Consider the following 9272-nt stretch of genomic DNA (forward strand, 5'->3'; position numbering starts at 1 on the left):
TACTGACCTGTTGAACTTGGTATCTCCTCTACTGAGCCAGGTAAAAGACAAAAGGCGGTCTCCCCCTTCGGACAGGCCTCCCACCTCCCCCCACGCCAACCCTCACCACAGTGCCTCCCCAGAGGACCAGGAGAGCCCGGAGAGAGTGGTAAGTGGAGACTGTTTGGATATCCTAACACACTCAAGTCCTGGAAGGATGGGATGGGAAAGAAAAAGAGCCAAGAAAATGGTCTTCGACACACATACAAAATAGACACGGTGCATTACACACTCAGCATAATGCATACATTGCATGTTACCCCTGTCGTGCACGCTGTACACTTCACATACATAATACATATTGCACATTACCCTCACATTCTGTCCGTGGCATACTAACCCAGCTCATTTTAAGATAGACATGGGAATGAAGGAGTGCTTAGACCTGTTCAGCTTACATGTAGGGATCCTATAGCGTCTGAGAGGAGGAGCTGATATTCGGTATTAGGTAGATGGGAGGGGTCTAAATATAAATAAGGAAAGCAAAACAATATATTGTGTGTTTATGGACATGCACTTACTGTTGTGTAATATTTTCACGTCACTCGTATATCCTATTAAAACATTTTTGAACCATTTCAGGCATATCCTCTAGTCCCCCAGCATATTTTTGAGGTGTGCTAACGCAACAGGTCAATTGTTGTTGCCACTGTGCCCTGCCACCTGCTGTATGAAGATGTGGTATCTCTGCTGAGCTTGGCTAAATGAATGGTTGTTTATGTTGACAGAAGCGGCCGGGGGAATGGAATGACCTCAGCAGGTTTTGATTGTGTCATTGTACTTCAGTCAGTGAGGTTGAGGTCAGGGCTGCAGCTAACACAGAGCTTATGGAGTATGTCAAAGCCCATGTGATGGGAGAAATAATGTCTCTAATCTCAAGAGTGTGGTAATAATGAAGGTATTTTGTCAATCCCTAATAGGTATTTTCTCTCCATATCCCAAAGCGTTCATTGGCTAATTCAGTTAGCGCAAGCACACACATATACACACACACCAAGCTCATTGGGTTTCAATCCCCTATGCTTACAAAGTCATTTACCTGCCAAATACTTGTATCTTACAGTTAACACACAAAAACCTATATTGTATGTGGCCCATGCAGGATTTGAACATATAAAGTAACTATTATTGTTACTACCATGGTCCAATCAACTGAGCCATCAACACAGACACAATGCTTCCTTCTTTTTAGGTTCAGAAAGAGAAACTGCATGCAGAGCTGAAACAGGTGCTGAGTCTGAAGAGAAGTCACCTGAAAGAGTCGTCTCGTTTGGCCCAAGCAGAGATGGATTCTTCAACAGACGCCCAAGCAGTGGTAAATAGCCAAGAAACCACTAATACTCATGAAACAGGAACATTCACACAGGCCTAGAAAACACTCAGAATCGCATGCCATTCTACTGTTCACATCTGAAGACGAGACCTTCATTGTATTTATTATTATTTATTTTAATTGAACCTTTATTTAACGAGGCAAGTCAGTTAAAAACTCTTAGTCAGTTAAAAAGTCTTATTTACAATGACGCCCAACCGGGAGGCAAAAGGCCTCCTGTGGGGACGGGGAATGGCATTAAAAATTAAAAATTAAATTAAAAAATAGGACAAAACACACATCACGACAAGAGCGATACCACAACACTACATAAAGAGAGACCCGAGACAACAAAGCATGGCAGCAACACATGAAAACAGCATGGTAGCAACACAACATGACAATGAACTTTGTGAGGAAACGCTCTCCTCTGGTGTGTCTGTACAGGAGGAGACTGCATCTGAGGAGGTGGAGGTTGTGGTAGAGACAGAGGCTGAGGCTGGAGCCAGTGGCTACAGTGTCACAGGTGGAGGGGAGCGAGGCCTCTTCATTAAGGACGTCCTTAAAGACTCCACTGCAGCAAAGCATCTTAGCCTCCAGCAAGGTAACTGGACGGGGAGATTAGAGTCGCATGAATATAAAGCTATGAGACACAGCTGAGGTAAATTAGTTATGGACTAGTTTAATAGATAGAAATGAGAATGTTAAGCCGTAAACTATTCAAACATAAATTCATTCCATACTTAGAAATAACTGAAGAAAATGCTGAAAATGTTGAAATCATCTTGTTTTTCCCCATCTGTATCCCTTCCCTGTGTAACTTCCATTAAGTGTAGTGTGTAATTTATTGCAAGTAAAGTCATTGATCAGTCACCTGTTCTGACGTGCAAACGGTACATTATCTTGTGCGTATAAAATGTAAACATCAAAATGCCATGCCCTTTCACACCCTTCCTTTGATTGTCAAAAGCAAACCACAACTATAAGACTTCCATGTTCCCCCCTGTTCTCTTAATCTCATTTGTGCTGTGTGCACATTAACCTTTGTCTGGCTGATGATTGGTTTCCTTGCAGGAGATCAGTTGCTCAGTGCAAGAGTCTACTTTGACAATGTGAAGTATGAGGATGCCCTGAAGATCTTGCAGTGTGCAGAGCCTTATAAAGTCTCCTTTTTCCTGAAGAGGACCATCGCCGGCGCTGATGTCACCATGCACCCTGGCACCACCAGCATGGAACTGAAAGGACCCAAAACCAAGATGCAGAAAATGGTACGGCTATGATCGTATTTGTAATTGCCAATTTGGCATTGAGATATAGAACTGGTCATTCCAGATTCATCAGGTTCATGTCCACCTAACTCATACTTGCATGTCTGTTGCAGAGTGTCAAGAGCATCAAACCTTTCAAAGCGAAGAAAAAGAGGGGAGGACGTTTTGGATTGAAAAGGCTGAAGGAAAACAAGAAAGGGAGCACTGGAGCAGAGTTGGAGGGATCGCCTTCCAAAGTGGAGCTCAACCCCGTCGACGTGGAGTTTACCTTCCCCAAGTTCAAGCTGAGGAAGGATGGGAAGGCAGAGGGAACTGAGCAGCATGGAGGAGTGGTCGCCACTGGCAGGAAGAAGAGGATGATAAAGTGTCCCAGGATGAACGCAAAGGGTGCTGAGGTGGCTACAGGAGAAGTTGACATGACGCAACCAGAGGGACAGGCTGACGTCTCCCGGCCAGACGTGCCTGGAGCTAAGGTCAAAGTCAAAGGAAAGGGCCACAGGTTCGGAATTCATTTCCCTAAAACAAAAAAGACAACATCGGACACTGCCTTGTCTGAAGGGTCTCTGGAGCTGAAACCTCCAGATGTCAAATTCACACCACCCTCAGTGGAATTCAGTTCGCCATCTGGGAACAAAGAAGTCAACCTACAGAAACCAGAAGTGAAAGTCAAGGAGGGGTCAAAGTTTATGCACCGAGAGGTAGAGCTTTCACAAGGACTCCCCTCAGCCCGACCCTCTGATGAAATTGATGGTGAGATAAAAGAAAAAGGTTTAGCTGAAGGAGTTGAAGGGTCAACAGGCCTGCCTAGCATTAAAATGCCAGCTATTGACATCTCTGCACCCAACATCGATCTGCAGCTGGACACCCGGAGTAGAGTGCCAGACAAGATAGAGGGACCCTTTTTGAAAGGGCCAAATATATCCATGCCAAAAACTGACATCACACTACCAAAGATTGGATCATCTGATATGGATATTGAAGGTCCAGAAAAGGGTGGAAAAATGAGCCTACCAGCTGTTGACATTTCACTGCCAAAGATGACATCAGGAAAAGCAAATGTTGATGTGGAAGGACACATTGGAAAGGGAGGCAAGTTCAAAATGCCAACTTTCGATGTTTCTCTTCCAAAATTCAAGTCTTCAGAGGAGGACATGAATATAGAGGGGCCTGAAGTCAAAGGAGAGTTCAACATGCCAAAAGTTGACCTTTTACGCCCGAAAGGTAAAGCGGGAGGTGAGGTGGACATTGAAGGATATTTAGGAAAAGGAGGTACATTTCAGATGCCCACATTTGACAATTCTCAACCAAAAATGAAGTCATCAGACAGAGAAATTAATGTAGAAGGACCTGAAGTGAAGGGTGGCAAAATTCAAATGCCCTATGCTGACATATCTCTCCCTAAAGGAAAAACAGAGGGGAAAATGAACATTGAGGGACATTCTGGAAAAGGAGGCAAGTTCAAAATGCCCTCGTGTGACGTTTCTCTTTCTAAAATGTTGGGAAATGCTAGTTTCGAGGGACCTGAATTGAAAGGGGGAAAGTTAGAAATGCCCACACTTGATATTTCCCTTGCTAGAGGAAAAGCAGAGGGTGAAGTCAATATTGATTCAAATGTAGGAAAAGAAGGAATGCTCAAAACCCCCACAATTGACATCCCTCCTCCAAAAATGAGGTCGTCAGGAACAGAAGTCGATGTAAAAGGAGGAAAGTTCCACATGCCACAAGTAGACATTTCACTTCCCAAAGGAAAAAGCGAAATTGACATTGAGGGAAAGTCTGAAAAAGGAGGGAAGATTCAAATGTCCTCATTTGATGTCTCACTTCCAAAAATAAAGTCAGCAGAGGGTGACATGAAAATAGAAGGATCTGATGTGAAAGGCATCACATTTCATATGCCCACTATAGATTGTTCACTTCCAACAGGAAAAACAGAAGTTGACATCAACGTTGAAGGAGAAGCATCGAAAGGCGGAAAGTTTCACATGCCTTCGCTTGATATTTCTCCTCCGACGGTGAAGTTCCCAGAGGGTAAAGCGAAAGTAAAAGGCCCTGAAATCAAAGGGGGAAAGGTCGAGATAACAAATATCGATGTGTCCCTTCCAAAAGGCAAAACAGCGGGAGAAGTTAACGTTGAAGGCCATGTCAGTAAAGGGGGAAAGTTTAAGATGCCCAAATTTGGCATTTCTTTCCCAAAATTTAAGTCGCCAGAGGGACCTGAAGTCAAAGGAGGGAAGTTTCACAAGCCTAAAATTGACATTTCACTACCAAAAGTAAAAACGGAAGGTGACATCAAAGTTGAAGGAGATTCTGACATTTCCCTTCCAAAAATGAAGTCGCGAGAAGCAGATATCCTTTTAGAAGGACCAGACCTCAAAGGAGGAAAGTTTCATGTGCCAACAATTGACCTTTCCCTTCCAAAAGGAAAGGGAGAAATTGACACTGAAGAACATTCTGGAAAAGGAGGCAAGTTCCAAATGCCAGCATTTGATATATCACTTCCAAAAATGAAGACACCAGATGGTGAAGTCAGCCTAGAAGGCCCTGAAGTCAAAGGGGGGAACATTGATATGCCAACGATGAACATTTCTCTTCCAAAAGGAAAAATGGAAGGAGAAGCTAAGGAACATGCAATCAAAGGGGACAAGTTTCACATGCCCACAGTTGACATTTCCCTTCCAAAAATGAAGTTGCCTGAAGGTGAAGTCAAAGTAGAAGGCCCCGAAGCCAAAGGGGGAAAGATTGAAATGCCATCGACTGATATCTCACTTCCCAAAGGAAAAATGGAGGGAGAAATTGACATTGAAGAACATTCTGGAAAAGGAGGACGATTTCATATGCCTACATTTAACGTTTCCCTTCCAAAAAGGAAGTCACTAGAAGAATATGTCAGTTTAGAAGGACCGAGTGTCAAAGGAGGGAAGTTTCATATGCCCACAATGGACTATACCCTTCCCAAGGGAAAGGGTGAGATTGAAACTGAAGGACATTCTGGAAAAGGAGGAAAGTTTCATACGCCCGAGTTTGATGTATCGCTACCAAAAATGAAGCTCCCAGAGTGGGACATCAAACTAGAAGGACCAGAAGGCAAAGGCAGTAAAATACATATGCCTAACATTGATATTTCTCTTCCTGAAGGGAAAACTGAAAGAGATATTCAGGTTGAGGGGCATGGTGGCAAAGGGGGGAAGTTTCACATGCCCTCAATTGACATTTCCCTTCCAAAAATGAAGTTGCCTGAAGGTGAAGTCAAAGTAGAAGGTCCAAAAGCCAAAGGGGGAAAGATTGAAATGCCAAAGATTGATATTTCACTTCCAAAAGGAAAAACAGAAGGGGAAATAGACACTGAAGGACATTCTGAGAAAAAAGGAAAGTTTCACATGCCCACAATTGACATGTCCTTACCAAAAATGAAATCAAAAGATGGTAAAATTAAATTAGAGGGTCCAGAAGTGACAGGCAGTAAAATACATATGCCTAATATAGACATTTCTCTTCCAAAGGTGAAGGCGGAAAGTGATATTGAGGTAGAGGGACATGGTGGTAAAGGGAGAAAGTTTCACATGCCCTCACTTGACATTTCCCTTCCAAAAATGAAGTTGCCTGAAGGTGAAGTCAAAGTAGAAGGTCCAAAAGCCAAAGGGGGAAAGATTGAAATGCCAAAGATTGATATTTCACTTCCAAAAGGAAAAACAGAAGGGGAAATAGACACTGAAGGACATTCTGAGAAAAAAGGAAAGTTTCACATGCCCACAATTGACATGTCCTTACCAAAAATGAAATCAAAAGATGGTGAAATTAAATTAGAGGGTCCAGAAGTGACAGGCAGTAAAATACATATGCCTAATATAGACATTTCTCTTCCAAAGGTGAAGGCGGAAAGTGATATTGAGGTAGAGGGACATGGTGGTAAAGGGAGAAAGTTTCACATGCCCTCACTTGACATTTCTCTTCCAAAAATGAAGTTACCTGAGGGTGAAGTCAAAGTAGAATTCCCTGAAGCCAAAGGTGGAAAGTTTGAAATTCCCAAAAATTATATTTCACTTCCAAAAGTAAAAGCAGTGGGAGAAACTGACATAGAAGGATATTCTGGAAAAGGAGGAAAGTTTCATACGCCCAAGTTTGATGTATCGCTACCAAAGATGAAGCTCCCAGAGTGGGACATCAAACTAGAAGGACCGGAAGGCAAAGGCAGTAAAATACATATGCCTAACATTGATATTTCTCTTCCTGAAGGGAAAACTGAAAGAGATATTCAGATTGAGGGGCATGGTGGCAAAGGGGGGAAGTTTCACATGCCCTCAATTGACATTTCCCTTCCAAAAATGAAGTTGCCTGAAGGTGAAGTCAAAGTAGAAGGTCCAAAAGCCAAAGGGGGAAAGATTGAAATGCCAAAGATTGATATTTCACTTCCAAAAGGAAAAACAGAAGGGGAAATAGACACTGAAGGACATTCTGAGAAAAAAGGAAAGTTTCACATGCCCACAATTGACATGTCCTTACCAAAAATGAAGTCAAAAGATGGTGAAATTAAATTAGAGGGTCCAGAAGTGACAGGCAGTAAAATACATATGCCTAATATAGACATATCTCTTCCAAAGGTGAAGGCGGAAAGTGATATTGAGGTAGAGGGGCATGGTGGTAAAGGGAGAAAATTTCACATGCCCTCACTTGACATTTCTCTTCCAAGAATGAAGTTACCTGAGGGTGAAGATAAGTTGGAAGGCCTTGAAGCCAAAGGTGGAAAGTTTGAAATGCCAAAGATTGATATTTCACTCCCAAAAGGAAAAGCAGAGGGAGAAACTGACATAGAAGGACATTCTGGTAAAGGAGGAAAGTTTAAAATGCCCAAGTTTGATGTTTCACTACCAAAGATGAAGCACCCAGAAGGTGATGTCAAAGAAGGCCTTGAAGTCAAAGGTGGGAAGTTTGAAATGCCCAAAATTGAAGCAGAGGGTAGGAGTGGAGTCAAGTTACCAACTGTTAAACTGCCAACGGTAGACATATCTGCACCGAAGGTTGACTTAGACTTTGGGCTGTCAAAAGCTAAAGGAGATGATAGGGAAGAGATGGAGCTACTAAAAGCAGAGGGTGGTAGGCCATCCTCTGGGTCAAGTTTTGACATGCCAGATGTCTCTCTCAAAATGCCAAGATTTTCTCTCCCTAAATTTGGTAGAAAGTCTAGTGGAAATGTAAACCTAGAAGGATATGGCACAGAGGACGATATTGATATTAGCCCCCCACGAGTGGATGGTGAGGGCAGACCAGCATCAGTGGAAATAGGCGGAGATGGAAAAATAAAAGGTAAACTAAGGAAGCCCAAAATGAAAATGCCAACTTTTGGAATATCTAAGAAAGATGTATCAATAGCCAGCCCTGATGTGGAAATCAAGACAGACAAGGGGAAAGTTGACATTCCAACGCCAGGGATCAGTGTAGAAAATCCAGCAGACAAAACAAATAGAAAATATAGACTAAAATTCCCAAAGTTTAAGAAGTCATCTCCTAAAGGTAAACTACCAGAGGGAGAGATAGATGCCTCATTGGATAGTGGAATGGAAGGGAAAGCTGGCTTTCATGCACCTGATGTTACAATCAAAATGCCCAAGTTCTCCATGCCAGGGTTTGGCTCAAAGGAGACAGACTTTGACAGGAGTGGGAAAAGTGCTGAACTAGAAGCTAAAGGAAAGGTCAAAATGCCATCAGTGGAGATATCCTTGCCAGCTGCCAAGACATCTGAGCAAGAAATGTTAATCCCAGATGTATCTGAGGCTGACATCAGTGGTTATGAAGGAAACCTGAAAATCCCTAAAATGCCAACTATTGATGTATCAGCCCCCCATATTGATCTAGATGTAACTCTGCCTAAAGTCAACCATGAAACAAACATTGACGGGGAGGGAGGCAAATTTAAAATGGCAAACATCAAAATGCCTGATATAGATGTATCACATCCTATAGGAAAAACTGGTGACATTGATGCATCCAAAGTGAAACTTGAGGGAGGGGGTGGAAAATTCAAGATGCCTGGCATTAAAATGCCAAAGGTAGACATATCACTTCCAAAAGTAAAACATGGAGAAATTGAAGTATCCACGGTGGAAATTGAAGGAGAATGTGGAAAATTCAAGAAGCCACATATGGAAATGCCAAATTTTGATATATCACTTCCCAAAGGAAAAAGTGGAGGGATTGAAGGGCCAAAGATGGAAATTGAAGGAGGGGGCGGAAATTTCAAAATGCCACATATGAAAATGCCAAAGGTAGACTTCTCACTTCCGAAGGGAAACCATGGAGACATCAGTGCACCAGAAATGGAAGGAGAAGGTGGAAAATTCAAGATGCCATATATGAAAATGCCAAATATTGATATATCACTTCCGAAAGGAAAAATCGGAGACATTGAAGGACCACAAATGAAAATTGAAGGAGGGGATGGGAAATGTAAGATACCACATATGAAAATGCCAAATGTAGACATATCACTTCCAAAAGGAAAAAGTGGAGATGTTAATGCACCTGTATTGGACATTGAAGGAGAAGGTAGAAAATTCAAGATGCCACATATGAAAATGCCAAAGGTTGACATATCACTTCCAAAAGGAAAAAGTGGAGATGTTAATGCACCTGTATTGGACATTGAAGGAGAAGGTGGA

General features: G+C 42.5%; 1 protein-coding gene across 1 annotated transcript; it reads left to right on the forward strand.

Annotated features, from left to right (window-relative positions):
- The first annotated feature begins 931 nt into the window (after positions 1-931).
- Positions 932-2631, forward strand: LOC123992321 (periaxin-like). Its single transcript, XM_046293475.1, has 4 exons — positions 932-937; positions 1232-1354; positions 1799-1955; positions 2426-2631. The coding sequence occupies exons 1-4, from the start codon at positions 932-934 to the stop codon at positions 2629-2631; spliced, it is 492 nt and encodes a 163-aa protein (XP_046149431.1).
- The last annotated feature ends 6641 nt before the right edge of the window (positions 2632-9272 follow it).

The sequence above is a fragment of the Oncorhynchus gorbuscha genome, linkage group LG13 (genome assembly GCF_021184085.1).
Source record: "Oncorhynchus gorbuscha isolate QuinsamMale2020 ecotype Even-year linkage group LG13, OgorEven_v1.0, whole genome shotgun sequence".
Lineage (NCBI taxonomy): Eukaryota > Metazoa > Chordata > Actinopteri > Salmoniformes > Salmonidae > Oncorhynchus > Oncorhynchus gorbuscha.

What these genes read in the sequence shown, in the direction of transcription:
- LOC123992321 (XM_046293475.1), top strand. An exon ending in CAACAGACGCCCAAGCAGTG is followed by an intron (nt 1,355 to 1,798) that starts GTAAATAGCCAA and finishes GTGTCTGTACAG; the next exon opens with GAGGAGACTGCATCTGAGGA. An exon ending in GCATCTTAGCCTCCAGCAAG is followed by an intron (nt 1,956 to 2,425) that starts GTAACTGGACGG and finishes GTTTCCTTGCAG; the next exon opens with GAGATCAGTTGCTCAGTGCA.